This window comes from Bemisia tabaci, chromosome 3, assembly GCF_918797505.1.
Source record: "Bemisia tabaci chromosome 3, PGI_BMITA_v3".
In the NCBI taxonomy this organism is placed as follows: Eukaryota; Metazoa; Arthropoda; class Insecta; order Hemiptera; family Aleyrodidae; genus Bemisia; species Bemisia tabaci.
This window is the reverse complement of record NC_092795.1, coordinates 10,760,287-10,776,634: the sequence shown is the minus strand read 5'-3', so window position 1 is coordinate 10,776,634 and position 16,348 is coordinate 10,760,287. Positions and strand designations below refer to the sequence as shown.

General features: G+C 40.6%; 2 protein-coding genes across 5 annotated transcripts in view; both read left to right on the top strand.

The window, feature by feature from the left end:
* Positions 1–9,495, top strand: part of LOC109044370 (ras-related protein Rab-32) — a 37,016-nt gene extending 27,521 nt beyond the window's left edge. Inside the window, exons 6-8 of one of the 2 annotated variants that reach the window (XM_019062077.2) lie at positions 1,458–1,641; positions 5,264–5,428; positions 8,797–9,495. In XM_019062077.2, the coding sequence (XP_018917622.2) occupies positions 1,458–1,641; positions 5,264–5,385 (306 nt within the window). In that variant the 3' untranslated portion in view covers positions 5,386–5,428; positions 8,797–9,495. The remainder of the gene's footprint in view (positions 1–1,457; positions 1,642–5,263; positions 5,429–8,796) is intronic. The other variant, XM_072297744.1, reaches the window with a different exon arrangement.
* Positions 9,496–14,026: 4,531 nt separating this feature from the next.
* The window catches only part of LOC109044336 (uncharacterized), a 133,974-nt gene continuing 131,652 nt past the window's right edge, over positions 14,027–16,348 (top strand). Inside the window, exon 1 of one of the 3 annotated variants that reach the window (XM_019062023.2) lies at positions 14,027–14,248. The gene's annotated coding sequence lies outside the window, so the exon portion shown is untranslated. Of the gene's footprint in view, positions 14,249–14,304; positions 14,458–16,348 lie in introns of those variants that run through there. The other 2 variants (XM_019062021.2, XM_072297743.1) reach the window with 2 other exon arrangements.

The following is a 16,348-nucleotide window of genomic DNA, read 5'->3' as shown; positions in this document are numbered from 1 at the left end:
CAGCGTGTCGACGCTTCAAATGTATCTGTCATCGTAACTCGGTTTGTTTTGTCAGACGCAACGCGTCGAGCGCCTCGCGTTCATGCATAGTGTATTCTATTGGACGCATTTCTGTCAAACGGAACTATGTGTATTATGACATTAGCCCTGTTATGCATATATTCTTATGGGTATCAGAGCCTATGTCTCAGTGCACATAGTTCCGTTTGATAGAAATACGTCCTATTCCAAGAAGTGCTGGTAAATTTTTGAGAGGTTCAAGCGTCGAGTCCTCGCGTCTGTTACATGTCGATCGTGAATAGATTGACCTGCTCTCATGGAAAAGAATCGATTATCAAGGTGTCCGCAACAAGCAGCCTCATAATCGATTTTTTGTCATTGCTTCAGATGGGAAAATATCGAAAATGAATTATTCTCGCCACGCCAATGATTCGTGCCAATGGGAATAATCAATGGAATGGGTTTGTTCCGGACTCCAGCTGGAGCAAGAACAGGAGTTGTCTCTTTAAGAAGCTTCGAATCATTCGACGATCGATTTGATATTTTCTGGACTTTTGGCAATTTCTTCAGAATTTCTCAGCATTACAACACGCTATAGAACGTCATGTATCTGTATACATGGGAGAGGAACGTGTTTTAAAAATGTCAGTAGTGCGTCCCAAGTAAATATTGCAAATCGTTATACTTGCCATTTGTAGTCAAAAGTACGAGTATTCTTACAAATGGTTGTGAAGTTTGGTAGCTGAAAAAAGGACACAGGAGGACAATGGAGATGGATTTCTGGAGGAGGCTGGCAGGAATTTCCAGAAGAGATCGGGCCCACAATGAAAGAGTGCGTCAGATCATGGGAGTCTAAAATGACATGGTGTTCGATGTCTGGTGGTCAGCTAGTTTGGTATAGTCATGTCAACAGGATGACGGATGGAAGGCTGCTGAGGAAGATGCTTGATTGGGCTCCTCCTGGGAGGAGACGACAAGGACGCTCAGTGAAACCCAATCTGACATTGTATGCCACGCTATCACTGCGGACTGATTATTGAAATTTATAGACGAAGCGATAGACAAAGAAGACATAGGGAGTATGGAGTGATCATGTTGGTTGAAACGGGTGGTTCTTAAAGACTAAGGGAGTAAATGATGGACTAACTGTCGAGTCTTTTGTGGGTTGCCGTTAGTTAGTCTATTACCTACCTCCTATGTCCATTGCCATCACCCGTTTTCACCAGGAACCCTCCAAATCCCTTTTGTCGTCTTTGTCTAAAGCTCTGTCTATCAGTTTCAATAATCAGCCCGCTACTAAGAAGGGATGGTTGCGGACCCTCCAAAACGACGTCCGGTCAAATAATAGATGTAAGAAAAGTTTTGAGTTTTTTAAATTTTTAGCGATTCAGATTTTCCTTAAGGTGCTTTCCTTTTTTTTCAGCCTTGTTTTAAAACAAGTCCGTGTTTGATTACAGTGGCTGACAGATTTGCGGGAGAAGGTGGCGTTGTATGACGGAAGCCCGGTGCCGGTGGTGCTGCTGGCCAACAAATGTGACATTGCTGGCGCTGCCATCCCGACAGAGACCATCAAGAAATTCTGCCGCGATCACGGCATTGAGAAGTGGTTCCCCACATCCGCCAAAGATGACATTAATATTGGTAGGCATCGGTCTCATTGCTATTGCATCCCATATATTTAATGCACACGGAACATACCGTTGACCATCGCACAGTGGATCGAGTCAATAGGAGAGGTCGGACGAAATTTGGAAACTTTAAACGCTCATAACTCCGTTTATATACAACTTTGAGATTCTGAAAGTGGTTCCATCGGTTTTCTCGTAAAATTTTTTCAAGGTGCACCCCTTAAAGTTTAAAATGTGGCTTAATGAACATCAAAATTTGCAGTTACAGTCAAACATTTTATGTCCGACTTCTATGATTGACTTGATCCTCTGTGCGTCGTGCATAAAATCTATGGACTGGCCATAGGATGGTACGTCACTTTATTCATGGATCACTACAATATTGCCATAAAACATTCTGAATTTTACAAAAAAGGGAAGCTCAGTCTCTTGCTAATGAGAGTAAAATGGTGCTTCAAGCGCATATAAACAGTTTACGAGGGTATCAAATACCAAAACGCCTTCCATTTTTTGTGTATGCAACATGAGCATCCTTGAGTCACGAATAGTTGCATCCGATTAATTGAGATAATTTGAGGTATATCTATTCCGATAATTGGACCACATTTTGCAATTAGGAACTACGATATCTAGCCAAACTGTAAAAAAAAGCATAGGGAAACTGATATGTCATTTGATACGCTAGCTAGATGTTGTAGTTCCAAATTGCAAAATGCAGCCCAACTGAGAGTGTTCCTTGTGGCTTTGCCGAATTTTTCGACGGTTGAAAACCGTCTCTATTGAGACCTGTTAGTAAGTTTACCAGTGCGCAGTAACTTTATCAAAGCTTTTAGGGTGCGACCGCAATAATACAATTGCGCCCTCGGTCGCAATTTCATGTCGGAAATTCAAAAGTCAACCCTGTTTCTTCCCCTGGTAACTCGCAACAGGGCTGAGTTTCTGCGTGCTGACGTCGTTACGAAGCCACTTGTAAGCGCCTCCGAACTAGGTTGCAAAGTTTTCCCGACTCGCGCTAATATTTTTGACGCGACGTGAACTTCGCGCAAGTTTTTTCCCCGCAATTTACGGTGAAAGTCGACGCCAGTTGGAAGACGAAAGATTGCACCGGGAGGCTTTTAGGGTTGTCAAACCGCATGCAAAAAAAATTGTATCACATTATGCGAATTGGAACTGATATTTCGAGCGCAATTCGTCATTTTCCTCACAAAATAACGTAACTACATTTCAATGTTGCCAGATTTCCCTTTGAAGAGTGTATTTTTACCGAGACAATCTTTAAAATTCCTAACCGAAAAATTCGCTGATTTTTATTCTGATCTCATACAAAAATCAGGAAAATTTTATTTAAATTTTGCGTTCATTCTCGTGAAAAATTTAATTGTTTACGAAAATTTTGCAACTTCGGAATGGAGCTACCTTCCTTCGTCCGGGAGACGACGATTATAGAAACAACGTAAGTGCTCTTAATGTTCCTAAGCAGATAGGGCTGCCTTCTCATCCTGTTCTTTCGCCGTGGCTAAAGAAAAACGTCGAATGAATATTCGGGAGTTGCCAAAGTTCCTCCGATAAAATGTTTATTTTTAAAAAGAGCTATGAATTTTTCCTCTCTACATTTTCAGACAATTTACATGTGTTTGTGATCAAAATTCTCTGAAAAATTGGTGGAAAAATATTCACAGATTTCCTTAAAAATTCGAATTTTAACAGAGGGAATTTGGCAACGTCCAGAGGCTCACACGACGTTCTTCCTTAACACGGCAGTCCTCTTCTCCCGCTTTTGCTATCTGGGAAGGTGGTTTTATGGATGAGTCAGAAACAGAGGTTCCTTCCTTGCAAAATGTAGTCCATATACGACAACCTCCTTATAGGGAAAATAATGATTTCAAGGTGGATTTGGCAGCCCCAGTCGGGGGTCTACAGTCAAGAGATGAAAAGACTCAAATTCCAGCTGTAAACTTAATTACGGGGCTCCTCAAGGGCTCCGTGTTCAGTGCGGCGGCGAGACGAAAGTTCCCCCACCGAGCATGAGCTTTCAGCTTTTGCGCGCGGTTTTTCGCGTTAACCGGCGTGAGTTTCAATTTTAGGAGTGGCGGGGGCAGGGGGGAGGATCTAAAATTCCTCGTGCCTCTTTACGCAGTCGAGGTTGGGGAGGAAGAATACCTTGACGGCGCAACGATAGAGAGACAGGCATCAACGTTGCTGTGTATCAACATATCCGTGCGTGGGATATTATTTCACCCCTTGCAAAACAAGGGTTCATTATCAAAAGATGATTCCGGCTAAAATGAAGTTTATATAAAAATTATAAGTGCACCTAATTGAAGCTAACTCTTCTAATGTATAACATATTGTTAATCCAAAATCAAATTTTAAATTTTATAACCTTTATCTTTATGTATAATGCCAGCAGGCTGATTGTTGAAATTTATAGACAAAGCTATAGATAAAGGAGACATAAGGAGAATGGAGCGATTCTATTGGTTGAAATGAGTGGTTCTTATAGACTAAGGGAGAGAACAATGGACTAACTATAGGGTCTCCTGTGGGTTGCCGTTAGTTAGTCTGTTACCTACCTCCTTTGTCTATTTCAACCACCAATAGGGTCTCTCCATATCCCTTTTGTCCTCTTTGTCAACAGTTTGTCTATCGATTGTCTAACGATCAGCCCGCAGCTTCTTTGGCAGCTTCTGTCCCTGTGCTGAGGGAGACACTTGTTGCAATTAGAAAGCTATGAGATCCGGACTAGTGAAAGTGTATTTGAACATATTTCTGCCAAACGGAACTATGTGCACTAAGACATGAACCCCGAGATCCATAAAAATACATGAATATCAAGGCTCACGTCATAATGCACAACGTTCCGTTTCGCAGAAATACGTTCATTTGTGACCATTGGTGATTTTGAAAGTTAGCAACACTATTCTTCTTCTATTTAAGCAGCAATTTAACGGGCCTCAAGAGAAATTATGGATCAAACCATCATTTTGTCATTAAAATTTCACACAACAGAAAGCATGGAAATCAACATCCGAATGACAATATAAGTGTTAACCACATTGGTCGATCATATTGGTTACATAGAAAAAAAATTGACGTTATTTGCATTTCATTTCCTTTCTGTCAAAAATACTCGTTATAATATCTCGTTCAGGATTTGATACAAATATCCAAACTTTCCGTCGTGTAAATCGTTTTCTACGCAAGATTTTGAAGAGAAAACACGTAACATTTTTTTTTCAAGCAGACCTTGCATACTGGCCCAATATACTATCAAAAATTATGAAGTACGATTACGTCACCGTATTTGTGTAATTTTACAAGAAGCTGACACGTCACTTTCAACAATACAAACGCCTAAATAGAGGCAATCATTGTATTTGCATTTGTGTAGAGTGATTAAGAAATACGACCTCGCGCATTTTCAAACTTGATGTTGGCCGAATAAATCAGTTCGAGAAATAAATTACCATGCGGTCTCAGCGTGCTAAATTTCAAGCGCACGGTTTTCGTTTAATCTGAATAATGGCTTTTCTGCGAGCCGAATTTATAACGATCGCTTGATCAAAGCTGTAGTTTTTGTCGAGCGCACAATTCATGGCGTTTGTCTAATCTAATTTATGAATTTTTGATTAAAGACGAGGCCATGGACTATCTGATCGATCGAGCCCTCGATGTGAACCACCAAGAAACGAAATGCTGTGACACGGTCATGCTCCAAGGCAAATCCAAGTCTTCCAAGAGATGTTGCTTTAGATGATCTGACTACGAATCTTACTTTTATCTATGAAGGATTTTTAAAGGTGAGATTCCCAACAAGATCCTTGTCACCCATTAACGGATTCAGCAAATCGGCAACATTGTTTTTCTCCATTTAAACCCATGGAAATGTATCGATTCTTAGGGGCAGGTGCTCCGCCAGGAATCGATTTGTTAACGTATGTTTAAATGGAGGAAATCCGTTGTTGCCAGATTGCTTGATCCGCCTCTGTTATCACTTCATGTGACCGTCCATGGAAAGGACCTAAGTCCACGGACACAATCTTTTTCAGAAACCCTATTTTTGTAACTTTGCATAAAAAAATCCGAATTTTAGCTCATAATGGAAATTTTTAGTCACTTAAACGAGATCAGACCACAGGCAACCGACATTTGCAAGGCTCATCAGTGTCTTCATCAGAGCTTCCAGTATTATCTAAATTATCCCGTATATCGTCACCTCGCGGCCAAAGTATCACACACAAGCGACGTTTCAAAATTTCCCGCCGCCATTTTACTTTTTATACAGAGAAATTGTCGGTTGAGTCTGATTAAAAATTTCACTGAATTTTATCGGCAGCGCAAAGAAAATTCAGTGAAATTCTCGGACAGCTTCGTCGAACAATATTTCTCTGTAAAAAAATAAAATAGCGGCGGAAATTTTGAAACGTCGCTTGGCGTTTGTGATACGTTGGCCGGAAGTGACGAGTATAATGAACTATCTTTCCCAAATTGGTAACGCTGTAACTTCAATTTCCTGTCATTGGGAGATGATCCGTAAACGATTAGGTTACTTGTAATATAAGAATTCGCTCGCTTAAAATGAATACTATCTAAATTTGATTAAAATCTTTATAAACATAGGCACCAGTAGTTTTTGTAAAATTTAATGAAAGTCGATAAAACTAACGCTTCTGCAGGTGTAAGGCTCTAGAGCAACCTATCACCCACGACTTCATTCATTGCGCCCCACAATGTCAAGAACGCAAACAGTCAGAGCCCATTCGCTTTTGTGGGTATGCAACATTGACATCCATGGAGCACAAATAATTACAAATAATGTGTCACTAGCAGCCTCAGCATATGCATATTTTTGGAAAAAGAAGAATATCTACTTAATTTCGGCAGTTGAACGTATTTTGCATGAGTGCGTCTCCATCACGTCCAACGTCCGGCTGCATACTTAGACCGAGATCAATTTTGGCAAAAACCTGGAGGCTCTGCAGTTAACTTCCCTTACAAACAAAAAACGAGTGGTCCTGGAATTTCCCTTTAATGCTCAAAAACCACAAAAGCTCTCTTCTTTTAAGTGCCGCATTGAAGCCTTAAACAAAAAGGCTTTTAGGAGTCTCGCATCAGAAAGAACTTAGCTGAGAGGTCTCGTGCTGGCTGTCCGAACAATATAAACACGTGAAACAAAAGTTAATTTCGGAAATCTACACTATATTCCTCCTTTTTCCGTTTTTTCATTGATGATAAATGAATGCCGAGTTGTCAGGTTTGTAGAGATCAATTGCTCGGTTTTACATCTAGAGTACTAAGTCCATGCTAAGGAAAAACTCCGTATGAGCCTTCAAGCGTTGCAAAATTTCCTCTGACAAATCACTAATTTTCAGGAAAATTTTTGAATACTTTTCTGCCAATTTTTCAGATAATTTTGTTTGTAATTTGATCTAAAGTATCTGAAAATTGTAAGGAAAAATGTTCATAATGTCTCTCAAAAATAAACATTTCATCCATGGAAATTTGGCAACTCTCGAATGTTCATACGACGTTCTTCCTCAGCAGAGCAGAGCACCGATGATTCCTATGAAGGGAGAATGCGGATTTGTCGAAATATGGAGCTCTTAGGGCCCAAAAGAACAGCCAACCTTTGAAAATGGAAACTGGCACCGTAATCTTCAGACTCCAATATGAAACCACAATGGCGAAGAATGTTCATATACGAGCCTCCTTCCACAAGAATGAGTAAATTCATGCAAAAACTAAGTCAAATACATGCTTTACCAACGACGGATCGTAACAAGTGTAATAATAAATCACTCAGGATAATTTGAATTCATAGATTGGCTGCCCTTTTGGGCCCTGAGAGCTCCATCACCTAATCGACATGTCCATACTTTCCCTATGCATGTCTCCTGAACGCATTGCTCAATATAATCATAATCACGCAGAAAGTACTAGTAATCCCCGAGAGGAACTTTTACAATTTAACTCTCAATTGCCTACAAACCTAAGTGGATACTTCACGCATTGCGCAATGCGTGAAGTATCCACTTAGGTTTGTAGGCGCTCATTTCATTAGAGCTCTGAACCACTGTTTCAGTGACGTCCAATTGTAACGTTTTAAGCTCCTGATGGATTATTTGAGACGTCGAGTTTCAAAAGCTGCAATCTCTATTTCGGTGTTTCAAAATTTGGAAATTTTTTTAATTTTTTAAAAGAAAAGAGTAGTCAATGAGACTTTGTGTGTGTAATACTGCTATAATTTTCTCAGTAACATGTAAGAAATTCTTTAGAAAGTACACCAATAGAAACTCACCTGCTCTCCTCATAATACGTCGTTTTCCGAACGAATAAACGTAACTCCATTCCGAGGTTGCAAAATTGACTAAAAAAATTAGATTTTTTACAATAAATCACCCGCGCCATTTTCGTTCACAAATTTTTCTGATTTAACTTTCCGAGGAACAATCAGTAAAATTTTGAGTCAGAAGGCCCAAGATGCTCCTGGTCAAAATTCAATTAGCAAGTGGACATTTTGCAACACTGAAATGTAGTTACGTGTTTTTGTCAGAAATACGACGAATGTATTAAAAAGACTGCCAATTTCTCAGCCAGCGAAATGGAGATTGCAGGTTTTGATCCTAAATGGCTCTATTCAGACTCTTTTCACGAGTTAGTTCTAAAAAGTTCCACCATTCTGACGGATAAATCTAGGTAGATGTTTGTTGAGACACAACCGGATAGAACCTTAAGAAGAACCTCGAATTGAAATTATCTTTCCAGGAAGGTTACAGTGTGAAGTCACTAAAATAGTTCGTCTCAAGGTCGGAAAAGGATTCCATGTGTAATGATTCGGGAAGGCAAAAACATTCTCTCGAACTTTTATAAAAGTTAGATCACAAACCGCGAGATCTCGCTTCCCTGTAGACATCAACATATCCTGCAGCGAGGGTCATTAACTGCTAACGATGAGACTTAAGCTGGAAAATAATAACGGACGATACGCACGCGGAACCAACAAATACTTTTGCCTGATGGCTTTGCAACTCAAGCACCGATTATTTAAAAGCCGCTGTCTAAACTTTTTACTTTGTCTTGATGAGGTCGTTTCCCCATCCTCTTCCTGCTATAGACCTCCGTTCCCCATAGGGAAAAGTCATTAATTTTTTGTGTCTGTTCTTTTCAGATTTTGACGCGTCACCTATTCAAGTGGTGAGGGATTTAGAGATGTTTTTACTGGATCAACGTGCATTCAAGGTTCAAGAGTAAGGAACTGAGTGAACCGTAGATTTAACTGTACTATTTTCATGATTCTTCACTCCGATATTATTCCTTTTAATAATTTTTTTAATTTTTTCTGTGCCATTCTGGTATTTGAAACACGAGTAGCAGATTTGTTTAAAAATACCATGCAAGCTGTGATCTTTAAAAACAGAAACTAATTCTTAATATATATTTACATTTTTAATTCTTTGTTATAAGATGAGAACTTGATACTTTTTATTCATCATATATTTTATTGTTTTGTTGTATTTTTAAGGAGAGAAAGGTAATGCTTTCTTCCGATTTAAGACAAAAAGCAATTTGATACCAAGAATGATTTTTTTTTCAATTTTTAAGAACAAATAAAAATGAATGAACGTTTCTTTACCGAGATCATGTTGAAATGTTAAAATTTTAAATCAGAATTTTATAAAATACTTGTTTTACCACACGTTTGTATATTTAAGTAAGTTGTTGTACAGAAAGTCATAGAGACCGTGTAAATTTCATTAGGCATGTATCTATTATTTATTAAGTCTTTTAACCGTTATACAAAGATTATTTATAAGATAAAACGACTCTCCTTCATTGAAGAAATAAAACATAGGGCATTTTTCTAGAAGTTAAAGTTTTACTTCCTTCATCCTCTGTTATCAACGATTTCAATCTAACGGCACATATAGTATACATACATACATATGAGCCGTTTTATAGCACTACCTGGCACTTTACGATAAAAATTTCTTCATTTTTTTAAAAATAGTATACAATATGTACGGTGTCAGGTTGGACCTGGATCGAATCAGCAATAGTCCAATAATGCCCTAGCCACGTGAGCAAGTCGCAACCTCTGCGTGACATTTAGAGGGTTAAGAGCCATCCCCAGCAGGCTGATTGTTGAAAGTGATAGGTAAAGCGATGGACAAAGAAGACATAGGGAGCATAAAGCAATGTAATTGGTCGACATGGGTGGTGCCAATAGACTAAAAGAGAAAATGATGGACGAACTACAGGGTCCCTCGTAGGTTGCCGTTACTTAAAGTCTATCGCCTACTTCCTTTGCCCATTACAACCACCCCCTCATACTAATACAGCCGTGCCAAGGAAGAACGCCGTATGAACATTCGAGAGTTGCCAAATTGCCTTTGATTAAATGTTTATGTTTAAGGAAAGTTATGAATATTTTTCCTTGTTTTCAGGATCTTTAGAACAAAATACGAACAAAATTTTCTGAAAAAATGTAAGAAACATTTCATTAGTTTACTAGGGAATTCGTAATTTATAGAAGACAATTTGGCAACGCCTGGAGATTCATACGGCGTTTTTCCTTAGCACGGCGGAATAGGAACCCTCTACTTCATACCCCTTTTGTCCTCTTTGCCTATAGCTTTGTCTACCGATTTCAACAATTGGTGTCTAACAGTAACCTATGGTCTCGGCCACTTAACTAAAAATTTGGTGATTCAACCAAGTCTTTTTAGTCGATCCGACCGAAGAAAAGTAACTCAAAGGGACTCAAAGTACCCATAGACACGAACATGTTTAACGGTGCAGGCCCCATTTCTCGCGGACGGTTGAACAATCTGACACAAAGACGCAGCCGCTATTTATGTCATCATTCGTTGGAATTCAAGTATGATCGAGGTGGAAAACTTTCCCGCTCCAATCGGGACAGTTAATTACAGCGGTCGGGAAAGTGCGGTGATGCACGATGAGGAAGGGGCGGCGCACAATGGATCGAGTCAATTGGGGGAGGACGGACATGCATTTTTTTACAAAAACTGCAAATATTGATGATTAATTCGTCACATTTAAAATTTATAAGGGTGCGTCTAGAAGGAAATTCCACGAAAAAACCAATGGAACCACTTTCAGAATCTCAATTTTGTGTATAAACGGAGTTATAAGAGTTTAAAAAGTCCAAATTTTGTCCGACCTTTCCTATTGACTCGATCCACCGTGCGGCGTCAACATTGAATTCGAAGTAAAAAGTAAGCTAGCGCCCATCGCTTCGTCACTGTCCCTTTATTAAGCTCACAGACGATGGGGAGGGGGGGGCGTAGTAAAACTTAATTAAAAAATCGATGACGTCACTGTTTCGAGCTCCCCCTTTTCACGTAGACTCTCCTGGCATCTCGCATATCCGGGTTGAAGGGGGAGGGGGATGTTCTGCTTGAAATTGTTGAAAACTTCGTCGTTAACAAGTAATTATTGCCCGGCTGGATTTCGCGGCCAGCGGCTCCGTTGCCATGACTACCTGGAGTGACGGATGGGGGCGGCAGGGTGTTACCTAGTTCCTTTTTACCTCATTTTCGCGAGATCTGACGAGGGACGGAGAATCAAAGTTCCGAAACAAAATAAGGCGGGATGCACTTCGTAAGCATGTTTGCGACACGTTCAGCGAATAACTACGTATATATGCTAAAAGGAACCAGTGGACTGATTACATATTGAAATTGATAGACACAGCTATAGACAAAGAAGACATAGGGAGTATGGAGCGATCCTATTGGTTGAAATGAGTGGTTCTTATAGACTAAGGGAGAAAATGATAGACTATAACTGTCGGGTCTCTCGTGGGTTGCCGTTAGCTAGTCTATTACCTACTTCCTATGTCCGCATTGCAACCTTCCTCTTCCACCAGTAAGATCTCTCCATATCTCTTATGTCTTCTTTGTCTATAGCTTTGTCTATCAATTTCAATAATCGGCCCGCTGAGACGCGAGGGAAAGGAGTGTGCTCGTTAGTTGATGGCCGTAAGAATGAATGGGAATTATAAAGCGCCAGTGACGTCAGCGGCGACGACGACGAGCTTGACGATTGTGCGCTGCATTAACTCATAATCCCTGCTCACATGGGTGTATCCGGGGGGAATGACCCCCCCCCCCCACCTCCTTCGTCCAAAAAAAAATTTTGGCACTTAGTCTCTTCTGATTTAATTTACATTCCCCCAGTTCCGTTTTCCCCAAACGGAATCACGCCCATTTCTGCAATGTTTCTTTAACAGCTTGTGCGCAATCTTTGCACCACGATTCGAGCACAGTATGTCACCAGGGGGGAACACGGAGCTAAACCAGATCTTTGGGTGACGTTTGTTAACAACCAATGAATATAGGAGTTACAGGGAGGCTTTAGCTGAGCATACGAAGAAAAAGTAAAAATCGAGGGTGGCGTATTGAACTATCACCGATGCGACTCGTGCCTGATTTTTATCCAAAAAATTTAGTCGATGTAACCCCCCCCCCCCCCAAAAAAAAAACTGATCAAAAACATTAACCACATGTTCAGGTTACTTTGTGCTCTACTTCCCATTCTAACACAAAATATCTGCTACGTACATTTTCCATAGGCGGATCCAGGCCTTTCGAACGAGGGGGTAGTCCGGGGAGTTCGGGGGACAAGGGGACATCCCCCAAATAGTTTTTGGAAACAAAACACCCAATATGTCAGACTAATATATTTGGTGGCCAGGCTCTTTACCCAATTTTGTTTGGTCCAAAGTGTCTGTGGTCCATTTTTAAGTTTGTTCGATAGATTTTTTGCGGAATGTTATTTGAACCAATAGTTTACTTGGTACTTGGCAATTGATTAAAGTGAGTTTACTTAGTCCAGTTACAAGCAACGACATAGGCACTGAGATTTTGCCAAATAATGAAATTTAACCCTTACATGCCCAGGCCGGGTCAAACTGACCCAAGGATCGCTGACAACAAGTGCCCCACAGGTTTCACGGGGTTGGTGCATCCGAACTTGAGATGTAGGTCTACAAATACAACTTGAAAAAAGAATAAGACATCAAATTGAAAAAAATCTAATATCAACATAGCCGAAGATAGGAGATACGTTTTTGGGCTTGGTTTTTTAAACTTTTCTCTCGAACCAGAGCGGCAGTTCATTGGTAGCCAAGACCAAAGCATCGCGAACTCACGCCCTAGCGCCTTCAATTTTGCAGATACAACACGGACATCCATCGAGCACGAATAGTTGTATACCTGCGCCGTCATCAACGCGCGACCTTTTCCTTGTTTTATTTTCACGTTGTATTGGTTCCGTCTGTCTTATTTGTAGTAGTACTTCAAAGGCTTCGTTAGGAAAACAGCCGGAAATAGGAGCGATGAAATCGGGCATTTTTTTACCTTTTCTCTCGAGCTCAAGCGACACTTCACTGACAGAATAGTGGAGCATTGCGAGTTCACGCATCGCGCCTTCAAGTTTGCAGACACAACACGGACGTCCATAAAGCACGAATAGTTGTATCTCTGCGCCGTCATCAAAACGAGTCCAGTCGCGTGGCGTGAATTGCGATGTATCGATTGTTCTGCCATTTAAACCTATGGTAAAAAATCGATTATTAAGGTGTTCGCTGCGAACACCTTGTTTATCGATCCTTTTCCATAGGTTTAAATGCCCAAACAATCGATATATCGCAAAGCACGCCACGCCACTGAACGAGTCCTTTCTCTTACTCTATTTCCATGTCGTGATGGGTCCGTTTGTCTTATATTTGTAGTGATGTTTAAAAGGCTATGTGAGCAGCACAGTCAAAGTTTAACTTGGATTGCATTTCTTGGCCAAACTAAGCATCGGGTAAAAATAATCGGGTGAAGCGTCTAGCTACTTGCAGTTTGAGCCAATTTCATAATGAATAATTACTGAATAAAAGCGCCCTTCCTTCCTCTTTCCTCCATTCTTCCCTGCTTTCTTTCTCCTTTTTTTCGGTCAAACGGAAGGGGCGCACCCCCTTACGCCCCCGCCGCACCCTTAAATCCGCTTGCGACTTTCCCTAACCGTATACTCATTAAACGACTTCCATCATCACTCCGACAGTTCCCACCCCCGCACATGAGCGCACCCAATACCTAATACAAAGCCTTTTGGCGGGAACCTCTACGGGCTGAGCACCGCGAATCTGATGTTGCTTGTTGCATAGGTTCGCCCGGAATTTGATTTTCGTTGTCGCGGCCCCGGCCCTTAATTTCGCGACTAAACGCTCCAATTAATTTCAGGCTCCACGCACCCCCCCCTCCCCGCCCCTTCCCTCAATTACGCGCAACGCAAACCCGAGAACACTCGCTCTCACCTGAGTCCTGAGTCTTGGATCCGCCACCCTGAGCAGGGGGCGGGGCGGGGGTTGGATTCGCGGAGTCTCGCGAGTCCCGCTTTTAGTTTGGCGCGCGCCGCTCACGAGATCGCACGGGGGTTGCTCGGAGCTTTTGCCGCGAGTCCGCGATCCCGGCTTTTGTGCTCCCGTGCTTTTGTGCTTTTGTGCTTTTGTTGCCGCGCGAGTTAATTACTCCCGTCACGGCTTTTTTTCCTTTATTTTTTTTTTTTTTTGTAATTGGACTCTCTTTCGCTCTCTCTCTCTCTATCGCCAGGTGAGTCCGCGTACTGAAAAATTAACGGGCTTTTAAAGAGTTTCATGCATGCTGGATGGAAATGGGTGTATTTTAATAACTGTTGATCGGATCAATTCAGCGTGGACTTTTGATTGCGTTAATAGTTTGTTTTGCCACGCTCCATTTCAACGAGTTATTTACTTGTGCGAGTATTTACTTGTTACGGTGCCTGCGTGAACCAAAACTGTGTAAGGTCTACTTCAATTTTTAATAATTACACAAACTGATTGCGGTGGACGCATGGGTCGTAAGACCTTAAGTTGGAATTCTTTAGCAAACGTGCGTTAAAAATGAGCATAGAGTTGAAAACCTAAATACAGATTTCCTGTATTTTCTGTTATTTTCTTTGTATTGAAATTTTCAGCTTTATGCTGATTTTTAACGCGCGTTGGCTAAAAAATTCTAACTTATTGTTTTAATAATTCTTAAATTTGATGTATCCTCGTGGGCTGGAAATGGTTGCTTCTTGACAAAATCTGATGATTGGATCAAAATTAGCGTGAATTTTTTATTGCGTTATTGCTTCGTTTGAATCAAACGATCTATTTAAACGAGGTATTTACTTGTGCATTTTCCCCCAAAAAGTACCTGCGTGAACCAAAACCGCATATGATATACTTCAATTTTTAAACTTAGTACATATAATATCACATCGTGCGATTAGAAAATTACTTCGAAAAATTCGGTGTATCCTCATGGGCTGAAAATGGGTGCTTTTTGATAAAAATTGCAAATCGGATTAATAACTTGTAGATTATTCAATCGTGCTGGGAATCGCCCATTCCCATCCGGATCCTTTCATAGTTTTCGATTCCATCCCAGCTTTACGGGGAAAATTAATGTAACAGTGTACAGGGAACAAATAATTACTTAAAAAAGAATAAAAGAAAATAAAAAGGATGTAACCTAGCCAAACGCAAGGCACTTTTCGTAATAAAATATTCATGCCGGTAAGTCATGAAATTTTACAACTTTTCGTCAAACAACTGACTTAAATCCGGAAAATTGACAAAGTTGTGATAAACAGCAATAGTTTACTTCATCGGCACCATACACGACGCGACGTTCGAATGAAGTTAAGGCGTAACAGGAACATGCAAAGAGCCCTCAGTTAGTATTGCATGCGTCAAACAATGAACGGATAACTCCTGGATGCAACTATTCGAGCCTTAGGGATGTCCGTGTTGCATACGCGCGGATTTGAAGGCGTTTTGACTTTTTAAGCACTATCATCACTTCATCCGTAGCGCGAGCGCAGCTCCAGTAAGGCAAACTTTACTGCGAGGATCCAAAGCTGCAGGGTGCTCTTAATTCCTCGTTTATACTACAAAGAAACATCTTTAGCACGAATATGAACACACGTATGGAAAATGCGAGTATAATTTGTGATCGAATTTGATATCGCGAGGTGTATGATTTGTGGAGTAACCATTCGTGCCGAAGATTATCTGTGTATTATAAACGAAGCATGAACGGCACTCCGTCTTTTTGAAATGTTTTTTGAAAATCTACATTTCTGAGCATGATTCGTAGAGCACCCTTAAACTTACTTTAACCAATCGTAAAATTGGAGTTAACTCGACGGCAAAAAGAGTTGATTCCGCGCTACAGGAGCGGGAATAAATCCGCAAAAAGAGTGGAGTTCCGCTTCGCACTCGTAGACTTCGAGTTTTTCAGAAAGAAATGTACTTCGGATTCCTTATCGCAAATTTGAACAGTGTACTCTCCTCGAAGATTGATCAATTGGACTATTAATACTAAAAGGAACTAAGTTGCACGCAAAACCTATACACATAGCTCCTATTAGCATGAATACGTTGAATTCTTATGTATCCCATTTCCAAACATTTTGTTGCTCGCTCATAAAGCATCACAACCTTGCATTTCTACGTCACATTACAACACAATTGGTGCAACCAATAGTGACAAGTGTCATCAATTTATGGCCTAAAAAGACTAAAATGTTTCTTGTATTGGCTAAAAGATTTACTGCCAGAGTTATTCGGAGGTGTTCCTCCATCAAATGTAGTTTTATTTGCACATCGCAAGGAGAACTTTATTCAAATGCATAATTACGCG